At 51.9% G+C, this 14,663-nt stretch overlaps 2 protein-coding genes across 3 annotated transcripts in view; one reads left to right on the plus strand and one right to left on the minus strand.

Moving 5' to 3' along the window:
- Window positions 1–3,516: 3,516 nt before the first annotated feature.
- Window positions 3,517–10,424, plus strand: SLC46A1 (solute carrier family 46 member 1). 2 transcript variants are annotated; one of them, XM_008066712.2, is made up of 5 exons: window positions 3,517–3,820; window positions 4,226–5,078; window positions 6,951–7,034; window positions 9,110–9,266; window positions 9,828–10,424. In XM_008066712.2, the coding sequence occupies exons 1-5, from the start codon at window positions 3,593–3,595 to the stop codon at window positions 9,883–9,885; spliced, it is 1,380 nt and encodes a 459-aa protein (XP_008064903.1). In that variant the 5' UTR covers window positions 3,517–3,592; the 3' UTR covers window positions 9,886–10,424. The 2 variants fall into 2 exon arrangements, with proteins under 2 accessions (XP_008064903.1, XP_008064904.1); XM_008066713.2 differs by lacking the exon at window positions 6,951–7,034.
- A 1,185-nt stretch (window positions 10,425–11,609) lies between these two features.
- Window positions 11,610–14,663, minus strand: part of SARM1 (sterile alpha and TIR motif containing 1) — a 23,592-nt gene continuing 20,538 nt past the window's right edge. Inside the window, exons 8-9 of the mRNA XM_021716899.1 lie at window positions 13,416–13,537; window positions 11,610–13,268 (exon numbers count right to left, since the gene is read on the minus strand). Coding sequence (XP_021572574.1) covers window positions 13,139–13,268; window positions 13,416–13,537 — 252 coding nt within the window. The 3' untranslated portion in view covers window positions 11,610–13,138. The remainder of the gene's footprint in view (window positions 13,269–13,415; window positions 13,538–14,663) is intronic.

The following is a 14,663-nucleotide window of genomic DNA, read 5'->3' on the forward strand; positions in this document are numbered from 1 at the left end:
ACGGGGAAACACAGAAATCTTGGCTAGAAGGAAGCAGACTTAACCTTAGTCCCTCACCCTATCGGGCCTCAGGGGTCTGATGTCTTTCCCTGCGACCTTCCAGCACGCTGAAGTGTAGCCTCAGCCAGAGCTTTCAGTTGCCACCAGGTTCCAACACAGTCCACAGAGGGTCACCAGTTGGAAACTAAGAAAGGAAGAGAGGGAGAGAGAGAGATAAATATAAGGATCTCGATTTGCTGGATTCAGAGTCCAGAGTGCTAACCATTACATCTTGGTGGGACCTCCAGAAAATGTTAGGGTACGGAGGGTGAGGGTGGATGGATGGATGGGGAGGTGCAGCACCATGTGCCAGAGGTGTGTGCTGGCAACCAGAGATCCGAGTAATGCAAAGATTTGCAACACAAAGAAGAGAAAGAAGAAAAGATTTATTTAAGAAAGGTTCACTCTCACAGACAGGAAGTAGGCCTACACTCTAGATGAGGCCCTGTAGCCCCCCAGCCCTGGCTTAAATCCTTTCCCCTGGAGATGTTGCAATCAGGTAGACGTGACTGCCGTGACTTCCCTGTTGACCACTTGTGGATGTCTTGGTCCTGGTCACCAGGCATTGAGTATACAATGGGTCGATGGTCATGCATGAGAAATCTGAGTTTCTAGAAAGACAAACTACAATAGGCCAGTACCAGTCCTGCTTAAGGAGTCTGTGCTTCCGAAAAGACAAAGTCGGCAAAGTTAATCTTTACTTAGAGCATGTATTTCTCCCAGACATAGCCTCTACTTTCTCATCATTGTCTTAGGGTTTAGGAACAGTATAAAAAATGGATTTCTCCAGGACATAGCTTCCTCTTTCTCATCATTGTGTCAGGGTTTAAGAACAAGATTAAAAAAATGGCTTCCCCCTCTCAGTTCGTCCCTTCAGAGGGCACTAGTCAGGTGGATTCTTCGAGAAGAGCATTCCAGGAGAGGCAACAGCAAGTGCAAAGATCCTGAGGCAAGAACTTGCAGAAAAAATTGGAAGGGGACAAAGAAGCCCAGCATGGCTAGAGCAAAGGGAGTGAGGTGGACAAGGAGCTGGTGGCCTTAGGGCCCTCATAATGACTTGGCTTTCACTGTGAAATGGAAACCAATGGATGGTTTTGAGCAGGGCAGTGACCTGATCATAGCTGTTTTCTTTTCTTTTCTTTTTTTTTTTTTGAGTTGGAGTCTCCCTCTGTCACCCAGACTGGAGTGCAGTGGCCGCTCCTGGCCACTGCAGCCTCGACCTGCTGGGCTCCAGCGATCCTTCTGCCTCAGCCTTCCAAGTAGCTGGAACTACAGGCGTGCGCTACCATGCCCGGCTAATTTTTTGATTTATTGTAGAGATGAGGTCTCACCCACCAAGTTGCCCAGGTGGGTCTCGAACCCGCAGGCTCAGGCAATTCACTCACCTCAGCCTCCCAAGGTGCGGGATTACAGGCTGAGCCTCTGAGCCCGGTTATTATAGCTGTTTTCAAGGAATTGGAAGAGGCCTCTGGTCTAGTGGGAACTGCAGGCTCTGGCTCTAGGATGAGTCACACCCTGCCCCATTCCCTGATGAGAAACCTTGGCCTCTCCTAGGTTTATCTTTATCTAGAAAATAATTCCAAAGATTTAGCCAGACACCCCTCCCTCACTGCAGCTGACCTAACTGGGCCAAGCTTTTTCATAGGTGGTGAGAGGGGAGGGGAGGGGTGGGGATAAAAGGGGAAAGGAGGGGAGGGAGCAAACCCAGAGGCTTGAATATTTAATGTGGAATTTCCTATCTCTAGGAAGACCACAGGTGGAAGGCAACTTGGCAACTTGGGGGAGTGGGTCATTCTGTTCACTAGTATCTAGCTAGCACCTACCTATTCTGAGTCTCAGATCTTCCTGGCTCAGATAATCAATAAACCCAATCACAGTCACTGTGACTAGAAATGGAGCCACCCACCACCCCAAGAATCAGACCTGTGGGTCCCAGCACAGGGTCTGCCTCCAGAAATCCATTCAGCTGCCCTGCTCTCATGGAAAGTGGCATTTCCTGAGGGTTTCTGCTATCTCCATGTCCTCCCAGTCAGGCCAGGCCCCTGAATTAGTCCTTTGGAGCCCTATACTCCTTTCCTTTAAAGCATTTCCATAGTTGGAATTTTATATCAATTAGTAGGATTCTTTGATCATTTCTCCTCCATCATTCTAGAAACCACCAGGCCTGGTGAAGGCTTTGTCTATTTATTTTACTGTTGTGGTCCCAGAGTCTTCCAGCACAGTGCCTGGCACAAAAGGGAACTTTCAATACTTGTTGAATGAATTAATGAATGACAGGAGAGTCAGGCAGGTAATGCTGTTCCCTTTTACAAGCAATAAAACAGAGGCCCAGATAGGAGGTCTGAGCTGGTCAGCAGAGCAGGTGACTGCCTTCTGGCCTAATTCCTACAGTGGGAGCACCCAGGAGCATAGGGCCACACCCAAGAGCCTCCCTGGCCCTCCACCATCTTCTACTACTATTCTGCTCTTCTAAAGGAACTGTAGAGTCAAACCCTGGCCTCAGAAACAAGACTAGTTTCCCAAGAAAGGATCCTAGGGCAGTCATGGAGCAAGTGACAGACTATTAGCAATAACAGCCCTTTCCTTTTTTTTTTTTTTTTAGTCTCACTCTGTCACCCAGGCTGGAGTACAGTGGCATGCTCACAGCCACTGCAACCTCCACCTGCTGGGCTCAGGCGATCTTTCTGCCTCAGCCTTCCAAGTAGACGGAACTACAGGTGCACGTCAACACACTTGGCTTATTCTTTGATTTACTGTAGAGACGAGATCTCGCCAAGCTGCTCAGGCTGGTCTTGAACCCCTGAGCTCAGATAATCCTCTCGTCTCTGCTTCCCAAAGTACTGGGATTACAGGTTTGAGCCACCACACCCGGCGACAGCACTTTCAATATAGCAGATACTATTTTCCCACAACTCTTTGAGACAAATTCTGTTAGCAACCCCACCGCACAGATGAAAAAAAAGAGGCGCAGGAGGTTAAGTAGCATGCACAAGAGTGGCAGAGCCTAGGTATTCCAACCCAGGTAGCTGGACTCAGCCCACTCTCGTCCAGTCCGGGTTGCCTGTTACAAGGCAGAACATCAGCCTAGGCTTCAGGAGTCATGTGCTCTACCCCTGCCTTGAGTGCCCGATGACCTGGTTTCCTCATCTGTAGACTGTGACCGTCTACAGGGTTATTGGGAAACTAATGCACGAAAAGGGCTTAACACCGTACCCAGCACATAGTAAGTGCTCGATAAATGTTAATTATTGATATTCTTGTTATGAACGTGTCTGAGCCCCCCGGGAGGGGCCTCAGGGCGGTATTTATGCACACTTTACAGGTGAGATCACCGTGTAGGCTGGGGAAGCGGGGCGGGGGAGAGGGAGGGCCCTCGCCGGCCCACACCCAGCCCAGAACACGCTGGTCGAGAGTCGGGGGACTCAGGCCCCGCCCTGCCGGTCATTTAAGAAGAGACCTTGGGCGCAGGCGCAGACACGCAAGCCCCGCGCCGCCAGGCCCAGGCAGCGAGTCGCACGCGAGCCCCTGCCCGGCGCCAGCCCGCCGCGCACGCATGGAGGGGAGCGCGAGTTCCCCGAGCCGGCCTGGCGCCCGCCCGGGGAGGGCCGTGCTGTGCCGCGGCCCCGTGGAGCCGCTGGTCTTCCTGGCCAACTTTGCCTTGGTCCTGCAGGGCCCGCTCACCACGCAGTACCTGTGGCACCGCTTCAGCGCCGACCTTGGCTACAATGGCACCCGCCAAAGGGGGCGTTGCAGCAACCACAGCGCGGACCCCACCATGCAGGTAGCGGTGCGGGCGAGCGGCGTGATGGGGAGGGACCTGGGCTGGAGCGGCCGAGGGGCGGGGCCTGTGGAAAGGTTGAGGGGCGCTGAGGGGGTTACGCTTGTCGGAGGGAGGCGGGGCCGGGGCAAAGGGGCCTGACCAAGAACTACAAGGTCAGGGATGCGGAAAGTTGATCTGGACGAAGCCTGGCTTTGAGCGTTAACAAAAGGGGGAAAAGAAAGGGGATAGGGCCTTGTCCCTTTCCCACACTCCCTCCAGTGTCAGATTTTGAGAGTTTTACTAAGATTCGCTGAGGCTTAGGGCTCCAGACAAAGTCCTCATCCCTGTAGCTTCCAGGGTGGCGATGTTTTCGGGGTTAGGCAACCCAGGATGAGGAACCGCAGCCTGGTAATTGTGCCTCCACAGGAAGTGGAGACTCTTACCTCCCACTGGACTCTCTACATGAACGTAGGCGGCTTCCTGGTGGGGCTCTTCTCGTCCACCCTGCTGGGAGCCTGGAGTGACTGTGTGGGCCGCCGCCCGCTGCTGGTGCTGGCCTCACTCGGCCTGCTGCTCCAGGCCCTGGTGTCCGTCTTTGTGGTGCTGCTGGAACTCCATGTCGGCTACTTTGTGCTGGGCCGCATCCTCTGTGCTCTCCTAGGCGACTTCAGTGGCCTTCTGGCTGCTAGCTTTGCATCCGTGGCTGATGTCAGCTCCAGTCGTAGCCGCACCTTCCGAATGGCCCTGCTGGAAGCGTGCATCGGCGTGGCCGGGATGCTGGCGAGCCTCCTCGGGGGCCATTGGCTCCGGGCCCAGGGTTATGCCAACCCCTTCTGGCTGGCCTTGGCCTTGCTGATAGTCATGACTCTCTATGCGGCTTTCTGCTTTGGTGAGACCTTGAAGGAGCCAAAATCCACCAGGCTCTTCACACTCCGTCACCACCGATCCATTGTCCAGCTGTATGTGGCTCCGGCCCCAGATAAATCCAGGAAGAATTTAGCCCTGTACTCATTGGCCATCTTCATGGTGATCACTGTGCACTTTGGAGCCCAGGACATCCTGACTGTCTATGAGCTGAGCACACCCCTCTGTTGGGACTCCAAACTAATCGGCTATGGTTCTGCGGCTCAGCACCTCCCCTACCTCACCAGCCTGCTGGGCTTGCGGCTCCTGCAATACTGCCTGGCTGATGCCTGGGTGGCAGAGATTGGCTTGATCTTCAACATCCTGGGGATGGTGGTCTTTGCGTTTGCTACCATCACACCCCTCATGTTCATAGGTAAAGTATGTGGGCTCAGGGACAGCTTGTCCCAGAGGCATTGGGTAAGAATTGAGGACCAGCCACTCACTGCCCCAAAATGTAGTTCGTTTGAATCCATAGTTCTGCCCCCAGCCTCCATTGGAGGACAGACAACTGAGAAGCCCCAGAAAAATGCCGTCTTTGATATATGGAGAATCCAGACCTTCAATCGCTAAAGTAATTAATCCACATTATCAGTTATAAATATTGTTAGTAATATAGAGCAAAAGACAAAAGCATGGCTCATACCTTCTAATTGCTTCACCCCTTGGCCTCCCACATGTCATGGTGTTCTTAAACAAAGTCCATGCCATTAATGCCTTAATATTCACTTCTCTGATAAGAATCACAGGACCCACCTCAAATATCCTTGTTTAGGTTCTTTGGGTTTTTTTAAAAAGCCAGTTTTCTAGGGCCACAGATATAAAGTTCCTGTTGACTGTAGTTCCTCTTCTCCTCTCCCTCTTCTTTCCCCTTCCCTGCCCTGCTTCTTCCTCTTCTTTTTTTCTGGTGGGAGAGGGGCTGCTGGCCGGGAGATGAGGAAGCGAACTTTTTTTAAAGAGACAGATTTACTTCAATAGAGTCCTAAAATGTTTCATCAGCCATTCAATAATCACAGGTTTCTTAACTCAGCTGTTTGTCTGACAGTGAAGCAGAAGGGGACCAAGTACCTTTCTCTCTTGCTGATGGCCCTGGGTGGCGCAGAGATGATGACGATGCTGTCATGGCTCTGGGGACCCTCAGCAGAATGAGATCTGGGGGCCTGATAACTGAAGGGGCCCTGGGTGCCTCAAGGTGTACCCACTTCGGAGGATTGGCTGTTTGCTGAGGAGATAGCGGTCACACAGGGAGAGGAAGGGTTCTGAAGAAAATAGTAAGCCTGTAAGTAACTTAGTGCAAGGGGAAAGGAGCTCACATTTGTCATGTCCTTACTGTGCCGTGCTCTTTATCATGGTTTACTTTCCTAAGGCTACCACAAACTTGGTGACTTGAAGCAACAGAGATTTGTTCTCTCATAGTGCTGGAGACGAGAAGTCCAATACCAGTATCACTGTCTGAATTCAAGGTGTCAACAGGGCAGCATTTCTTCCAGAGGCTCTAGGAGAGAATCTGTTTCTCACTTCTTCCAGCTTCTAGGAGCTGCCCCATTCCTTGGCAACACCAGTCTCTGTGGTCACATCGCCTTTTCCTACTCTATACCTTCTCCATTCTGTCTGTGTCACATCTCTGTCTGCTTTTCTTTTCTAAGGATATGTGTGATTGCATTTAGGGCCCAACCTGATAAAGGAGAATCTCCCATCTCAAGGTCCTCAACTGAATCACATCTGCAAAGTCCCATTTTTCAACTAAGGCAACGTTTACAGTTTCTGGAGATGTGAACCCAACATCTTTGGGTTTCATTATTCAGCCTCCTGAACCTCAGAACCACCCTGTGGTGAAGACCTAATTATCCTCCTTTTATAGACAGGGAGTCAGGCTCAGGGAGGTTAAGTACCCCGGGTCACACAGATAGGTCAAACAGATAATTCATTATGGCATCAGGTTTTGAACTCAGGGCTGACCCTGAAGCCCATGCTTGTTTTCTGGGCCCTGCCAGCTACCTGCTATAACCTCAAGAGGTGTTCTGATGAGAAAGCAATGGGTGAGAGTCAACATAATTCATCAAAGAGACAGCAGGTAGGCCAAGCCCAGAGAAGGGTGGTTTTCATTCCTCCTTGGTTATTGTCTCCTCAAAGATCTTCCTGGGTCTAACCTAAGTCCTACATGGGTATGTGCAGGAGCTCTGTTGCCTCTCATTTGGACATGCCTCTCCCCACCCCATTTTCCTGATGCATATTTATCTCTCCACAGGGTATGGTTTGCTCTTCCTGTCTTTAGTCACCACACCTGTCGTCCGGGCCAAGCTCTCCAGGCTGGTGAGCGAATCAGAGCAGGGTAAGTGTTAGAATCCACCTGCATCTGGTTCCTCATGCCCAGTGCTGCCTGAACTGGGCAGATGGGCAGCCACAGCTGGGGGGCAGTTTACCTTCCTGCCAGCATCCCACCCTGGAAAAGTAACTGACCAAGACAAACGCACTTCTGTCAAATGCCCAGGGCTGGCAGAGGACCGTGCTGCCTTGGATTTTTCCAACCCCAAAGTTGAGACTTGCAGTCAGCAGAGCACGAATGTGTTCTTTCTGGATAACTGGAGCAGAGGATTTACTTTCTCCTCAGCTTTCCAGTCTGTAAAATGGGTGTGACGATGAAAGCATTCCCTGCTTTACTGGGGTCAGACTGTATAAGCCCAGAGAAAGTGAACAACCTTCTGATAGAAGTTTCATTGTTCCCAGTTGACAGATGAAGAAACAGAGTGTTAAATTGACTTACCCAAGGTCTCTCAGTAAATGGTGGACCTAGGATGCAAACCTAGACTGTTTTTAAAAGCAACAAGGCTGGGCGCAGTGGCTCATGCCTGTAATACCAGCACTTAGGGAGGCCAAGGCAGGAGGATCACTTGAGTTCAGAAGTTCAAGACTAGCCTGGGCAACACTGACTTTATCTCTACAAAAAATAGTAAGCCAGATATGATGGCATGCGCCTGTAGTCCCAGCTGCTCTAGAGGCTGAGGCGGAAGGATTGCCTGAACCCAAGAGATTGAGGCTATAGGTGAGTTGTGATTATGCCATGGCACTCCAGCCTAGGCAACAGAATGAGACTCCAACTCAAAAAAAAAAAAAAAGCAGGTCTCAGGATCTGAGTGTTAGTCTTGGCTCTGTCACAATCCTCAGTTTCCTCATCTGTAACATGGGTAGTTTGTTCTTGATGACAGCACAGGTCCCACTAGCCTTGACAGTCTGGCAGAGTTAAATCTCAGCTTCCATGGATTATTGCTTATCTTGCAAATAAGTGAGTTCTGTTGGCATATCTATGAAGAACAGCTTCCTAGGCCTCTGGGTCTTTATGCCTCATTCTGGAAACATCTAGGTCATTTACTTTTCCCCATCTTCCCTGGAAGAAGGATCTGATGATGACAGGGACTCTGGTGTCATACGTATCACATTATAGGCTCTGGTGGCCCCAGAACACATGTGCCTTCATTCACTCAAGCTCTTTCCCCAGCAGTTTCACTGTGCCCAGAGATGTCCAGGGGAACAGGAGAAAAGAATAGCCCTTACTCACTAACTGTCTCCAGGGGCCAGGCCCTGTGATAGGTAACTTACATGTGAACTTAATGTTGCTGACAACCTGAGAAATAGGTATTATCCTTATTTAACCACAGGAGGAACAGAAACCCAGAAGGATAAGCAGCTATGCAGTGATCACACAGCTTTAAGTGTTGGAACCAGGAATCAAAGTAGCAGTTAATCCCAAACAGGATGATTCCAAAAAGGATAAGCCAAAAAAGCCATTTTCACCAGGCTTCTGTTAGACAATATTAAAGGGTTTTTTTTCCTTTTCGTTCTTTTTTTTTTTTTCTTGAGTTGGAGTCTCACTCTGTCACCCAGACTATAGTGCAGTGGCATGCTCCCGACTACCGCAGCCTCGACCTGCTGGGCTCCGGCGATTCTTCCACTTCAGCCTTCCAAGTAGCTGGAACTACAGGCATGCGCTACCACGCCCAGCTAGTTTTTGATTTATCGTAGAGATGAGGTTTTGCCAAGTTGCCTGGGTGGGTGTCCAACCCGCGGGCTTAGGCAATCCACTCACCTCAGCCTCCCAAAGCGCGGGATTACAAGCTGAGCCACCGAGCCCGGCTCCTTTTCGTTCTTTATTTGCCGGGTTCCATCAACAGTACATGTACTTTTAATGTGGCTTTCATAGCAGCCATTTATTTAGTAGCTCCTCTGTGCCAAGTACTTTCCAAGTATAACCTTATTGAACCTATCACACATGATGAGTAGGATTTACAGGTGACGAAGGTGAAACTCAGAGAAGTTAAGTGGCTTGCCCCAGGTCACACAGCTGTGAGGGTGTCAGGATTTGAACATGACCCTTTCAAGCTCTAGATTATGGTGTTTATTTCTTTACAGGTGCCCTCTTTTCTGCTGTGGCCTGTGTCAATGGCCTGGCCATGCTGACGGCCTCTGGCATCTTCAACTCACTCTACCCAGCCACTCTGAACTTCATGAAGGGGTTCCCCTTCCTCCTGGGAGCTGGCCTCCTCTTCATCCCGGCCATTCTGATTGGGTAACGCAGAGTCCCGAACCCATGCTCATAATGGTGCTCTTTATCCTAAAGGTTTTCTCTTCCTCTGCCTCTCAGCAGAAGTGGCAACTTCATTCCTGGAACCCTTCCTCTCTTGGTGTCTTGTCCCAGGCGGACTCTCTCCTTGCAGATGGCTGTCTGATCCTTTGGGAGCTGTTTTCCAAGGGCAAGGTGGAGGGACAGGAAGGGGAAGGATCAGGCTAGCACTGCTACTTGGCAGGCTATGTTCTTTCCCCCAGTTGCCCTCATTCCCTTCCATTTCCATTGTTCAGATGGAGCTACGGTGGCAGAGAGCTTCCTCGCCTGGCTGGCTGGGTCACAGGGTAGCCTGACCCGCTGACTTCCTCCCCTATTGTATTCAGAGTTATTTTCCAGCGCTGTCTACTCTGGACATTGTCCTCTACCTCTCAACTTGGGGAGGAAGGGGCTTCAGGAGGGAGATACCTGGATCAGCCTACCCAAGTAAATCCTGTGTCACCTCTCCAGATAGCAGTTAAGGGTTCCTGCACAACACATCTCAACTCTCTTTCTGGTCTCTCACAGGATGCTGGAAAAGGCTAATCCTCACCCTGAATTCCAGCAGTTTTCCCAGAGCCCCTGATTTTCCTGGACCAGAGGATAGAGGGCAGGAGGATCAGTGAACGTGAACCAACCGGAAGTCTGCACCTGGGATCCCAGCCCACAGAGGCACTAGCTGCTCCCCTCAAAGCGCAGCACTCACCTTGGACAAAGTGGTCAAGCTAGACTAAGGCACCACCTCATCCACAGCTGAGCCAGCCTCCCACTAGGATCTAGAATCATAACCCAGATAGGCCCACCCAGGGCAGGCAGCAGGGGAGCCATTTGGGACAGCAGTCTGTTCACCCTTTTGCCATCTGTCACTTAGATCCCTCCAGGACAGAGGAGAGGTCCTGATGGAAGTGACACTTCAGGAGTCAGGTGAAGCATGAGGGCTGATGTGGTTCCTTCCATCCCAAACTGCACGTTCCCTGGTAATAGGTTCCTGATGTGTGCAGCAGCTACCAGTCACTCCTCAATGATGGGTGTGTTACCTGGTCAGTGCCAGCCTTGGGAGGGAGAACAGTGCCGCTGTCGTGGTTGGGGACAGAGTGCCAGTTGTAATAAATCTGTTAAATCATACTGGAGTGAACCTTCTGGTCCCCAAGGCATTGGGTTTGGGGCTCTCTGTTTTCCTGCTCCCAGTCTGCCCACCATATGTCAGCCAACAGCAGCTGCTGGGCTGGGCAGGAGCCCCTGAGCTGCCCTGGGGATTCATCCTGGGTGTGGCCAGCCAAGGCCTCATCTGATAAGCCCCCATTTTCTGATTGTGAGGATGACATTTGGTTGGACAAGCTAGGAAACACAATTCAGGTCTGCTCTGAGATCCTTCCCACCTCATACATTGTAGAATGGGATGCTTCTCTTCATGGGCCTGCGGTGTCCTGGGGGAGAATGAATGAACTGTGGCTAGACAAAAGACCTTTGAAGGTCCCTGAGCAGCTCTTGGCCCCTGGGAAAGAGTTGGGGGAGGACCTGCTGGCTCAGCCCCAACTTGGGGCAGCAGTTAAAGCCCAGCCAAGCAGAAAACCTTCACCCTGAGGACCTGTCAGAGCAGGCTTTGGGGGAAAGGCCACTTCTGAGCCCTTTGTTTCAGGATCAGGCCTCCAGAGCCAGGCCTAGGTGGAATGTGAGGGCCCAGTTGTCTGCCCCACCATCTGAGCAGTGTCTGTCATAGCAGAGGAGGCAGTCTCCTCTGAACATGCTGACCTGGCTTGGGGGAGGCTGGTGACCAGCTACTCTTGGGGGGGCTGGAGGCTGGACTCTGATTCCCAAGAGAGACAGAGGAGGGAGCAGAGGTCAACCAGAAGGCCAGACAGGGTGGTGCATAGTGACAGAGGGTGTATCAAACAAACCAGGAAGCGTCCCTGAGTACGGCCCATGGGCCCTCAGGAGGGAGTGGGACTGACTGGAGACGAAAAGTGTCCCCTGAAGATACTCAGACACTGTACTATTGACTCTGTGAGGGCAGTGCCCAGTCTAACCTGTTCATCGTGTCTACGAGCTGGCCCTGGACCTGGCACAGGTGAGCAGTCATGCTGCAGGAGGAAAAGGGTGTCAAGTCTAGTCAAAGCCAGAGTCGAGGCCAGGACTGGCTGAAGACAGCATGGCAGGGAGGGGAATGGAAGGAAGGAGTCCCAAACCCAGAGTGAAACCTTTAACTTTCTGATGTGGCCAGAGAGCTGGGAATAGCCTGGCCCACGTGGCTGGGAGCTGAGCCAGCCTTGTATGAACCCACAGCCCTCAGGAAAAGAGAAGCAGAGCAGGTCCCAGCTGACTCCACTGGCTGGAGTTTGGGTTTATTGGAAGGAGGGTACTTTCCTTGTCCTCCGACCCCAGTGAAGGGAGGGGCAGAGGGACATTCTTACCCGGTTCTTTTCTGTGTGGCCCCTAGGTCAGCCTATTGTTGTAAAATCCTATCCCTTGCTGCTAGATTATTCTTTGGGGCAAGAGAGAAGCAACAACCCTGTCCACGGTACAGCTTCCAGGAGAGCAGTTCCACCGGCAGTGGGCTGGGTGCCAGGAGGCCTGGGTCTGGATCCGAGGCTGCCACTAATGACTCGGGAAACTGTGCTCATCACTCAACCTTTCTGAGTCTCAATGTCCCTATCTGTAAAATGGGAATGATAATGCCAGATGGAGTTGCTCTGATGACCATAGAGACTGTGGAGTGGAGTGCTTGAGAAATGGCCAAGATTTGTGAGGGATTTGTGTTTTAGAGACTTGCTGCTCAAAATACCACCAGCATTATCAGCTCACCTGGGAATCTAAGAAATTCAGTCTCAGGCCCCACCTGAATTGAATTCTAACATGATTCCCAGGTGATTGCACATTAAAGTGGGAGAGGCTGCCCTAGGTAATGACCGTCTCCCTCCTTCAAGATTTTGCCTCTTCCCACAGAGCTGCAGGTTCTGTCCAAGCTACTTTGGCTGCCGTGGGCTGCCTGGTCCCTGAGCAAGTGGGTGGACAGGCCTGGGTGGATGAGGGGCTGGGGAAGCTGACAGGGCCAGACCAGGCAGGAGCCCGAGGCATAGCACCACGGAATGGGGTAGGGTGAACTTTGAGACATGGTCTCCCTGTGCCCAGACTCAGGCCCAAGCAGGAGGCTCGTGTGCACCAGCAAGTGCAGCAAAGCTGGCTGCAGCTATAGACCAGTCAGACGGAAGGCCAGTTTGGCCCAACCCTGGCCCTGGATGCGGCAAAAGGAACCACACCAACAGAGGGCTGGAGGGGATGTGAGCCCTGGCCAGGCTGGCTAAGGGCACTGAGTGGTTATAGGGCAAGGCCACGGGGTGGTAGGAAGCGGTGAGCCCAGGGGCCAGGCACAGTCTGGGTGGAGAGCTGTGCTTGAACTCTCATTCTTGACTGGCTCCTGGGTCCAGGCCCTTGCTCAGACTATGGTGCCCAGACTGAGAGGGCCTGGGCATTTTCCTGTCTCCTGTCTGAGGCTGGCTGTCTTCATCCTCCTCAAGCTAGCTGCTATCAGGGCAGGAGAAGAGAGTGTAGAAACCCCATCTCCCGTGTCTCCAGAACTGAGCAGGGAGCCTCCCCCTGCCTGGACAGAGAACCTGATGGCAGGACCTGGGGGAGGTGTGACCCATGCCTGGCTTCCCTTTCTTTTCCAGATCCTGAGGCAAGTGGGTTCCAGATGAGCCATGAAGGTGGGGGATGGGGACAGCCACTTCCTGAGAAGAGCCCAGGCTGCCTCAGCCCAGGGAGGCCTGTTTGAAGAGCTGCTCCTTCAGGGAAGACAATGGAACTGGGAGTCGCAGCGGAGCTTGGGAAGCGGGGGCTGGTTAAGTTGGGCCCATGGGTGCAGCACCCTCCAAACTGGTGTCGGAGCCCGCGGACGAGTCCCGGGAAGAGCGGCCCTGCAGAAAGCGGATGATCTTCTCAATGGTGGCCTCCTGGTACTCGTGAGACCACCTGTGGGCACAGAGGTCACATGGGTCAGAGGGCTGGGCAGAGGGAGCGGCTAGCCAGGGCCTGTTTGCTTTGCCCACATGCTGCCTGTTGGGGTGATTTGTACTAGTCCTCCTCTCCCTCTCAGTCCCCCAGGGCCCTGGGACTCACTTGATGCCATTGAAGGTAAGCACAGCCTGCATGTCCTCGGGCAGGAGCTGGGGCTCAGGCCACTCAAAGCCATCAATGACAGGCACGATGTTCTTGCCACAGCTTAAAGCAGTCACAATCTCCTGGAGAAAGAAGAGAGGGTAGGAGAAAGACACCCTTGTCTCCATCCAGAGACCCTGGGCCAGCAGCACTGGGAGGGCCACTAGCCTGAGGCTTGGTGCATGGAGGGGCACTGGTCCTGAAGTCCACCTTGACATCTCCCTCTTCATTGTAGTATAATAAAAAATAAATATTTGATCTCTGTGCAGAACTCCTGGCACAGAGCTCCTAAACCACTTGGAATCTCCTGAGTGATAAGAGTGTCTTTTGTATGATAACGAGACGATTCCTAGCTGAAAGGTGATGGGGCACGGGGATGGCCTAGACAGCTTCAGGAAGAGGGCTGATCACTAGAAAGATGGAAGCATGATTAGAACTTTCCCCGGCCCCACAGCCTCCAGCGAAGGGCTGGAGATTGAGTTCGATCACCAACGGTCAGTGATATAATCAACCGGTCTACATAATGAAGCTTCATAAAAACCCTTTGACAGTGGGGCTTGGGGAACAGGTCTAGGTGCTGAGAAGGTGGCGCATCTGGAGAAAGCATGCAAGCTCCACATGCCTCCTCTAGACACCTTGTCCTATCCACTTCCATTTGCTTATTCCTGAGTTGAGTCCTTTATACTTGTGAAATTAAGTAAGTAAGGCTTTATTAAATTACTTGAACTTAAAGCTGTTGGAACTTTAAATTATTCTGAGCCTTGAGGAGAACATGACTATGCAACATGAGTCATGTGGCATGAAGTTGCAATTCATGCCTTTTCTGTAAATAATGAGGAAGACCAAATGATGCCAGAGATAAGACCCAGATGTTCCCTAGACCACTCTCTCTCCCCAAAAGTAATCTTCCTTGGAATATAGCTATCCATAGTCAATCAAATTGCTGTAATGTATGCATTGGTCTGGTATGGAAAATGCTGTAATCCAGCTGGGCGCGGTGGCTCATACCTGTAATCCCAGCACTTTGGGAGGCGGACATGAGAGGATTGACTGAGTCCAGGAGTTCAAGACCAGCCTGGGCAACTTAGCAAGACCTTGTCTCTACAATTTAAAAAGGCCAGGTGTGGTGGCTCACGCCTGTAATCTCAGCACTTTGGGAGACTGAGGTGAGAGAATTGCCTGAGCCCATGGGTTCGAGACCAGCCTGGG

This window comes from Carlito syrichta, unplaced genomic scaffold, assembly GCF_000164805.1.
Source record: "Carlito syrichta isolate Samal-C Ts95f unplaced genomic scaffold, Tarsius_syrichta-2.0.1 Scaffold309091, whole genome shotgun sequence".
Classification (NCBI taxonomy): Eukaryota; Metazoa; Chordata; class Mammalia; order Primates; family Tarsiidae; genus Carlito; species Carlito syrichta.

Excerpts from the sequence above, each read along its gene's own strand:
- SLC46A1 (XM_008066712.2), top strand. The coding sequence starts at position 3,593 with ATGGAGGGGAGCGCGAGTTCCCCGAGCCGGCCTGGCGCCCGCCCGGGG. Across the intron at positions 7,035-9,109 it reads GGTGAGCGAATCAGAGCAGG|GTGCCCTCTTTTCTGCTGTG; the intron begins GTAAGTGTTAGA and ends ATTTCTTTACAG. Across the intron at positions 9,267-9,827 it reads ATCCCGGCCATTCTGATTGG|GATGCTGGAAAAGGCTAATC; the intron begins GTAACGCAGAGT and ends GGTCTCTCACAG.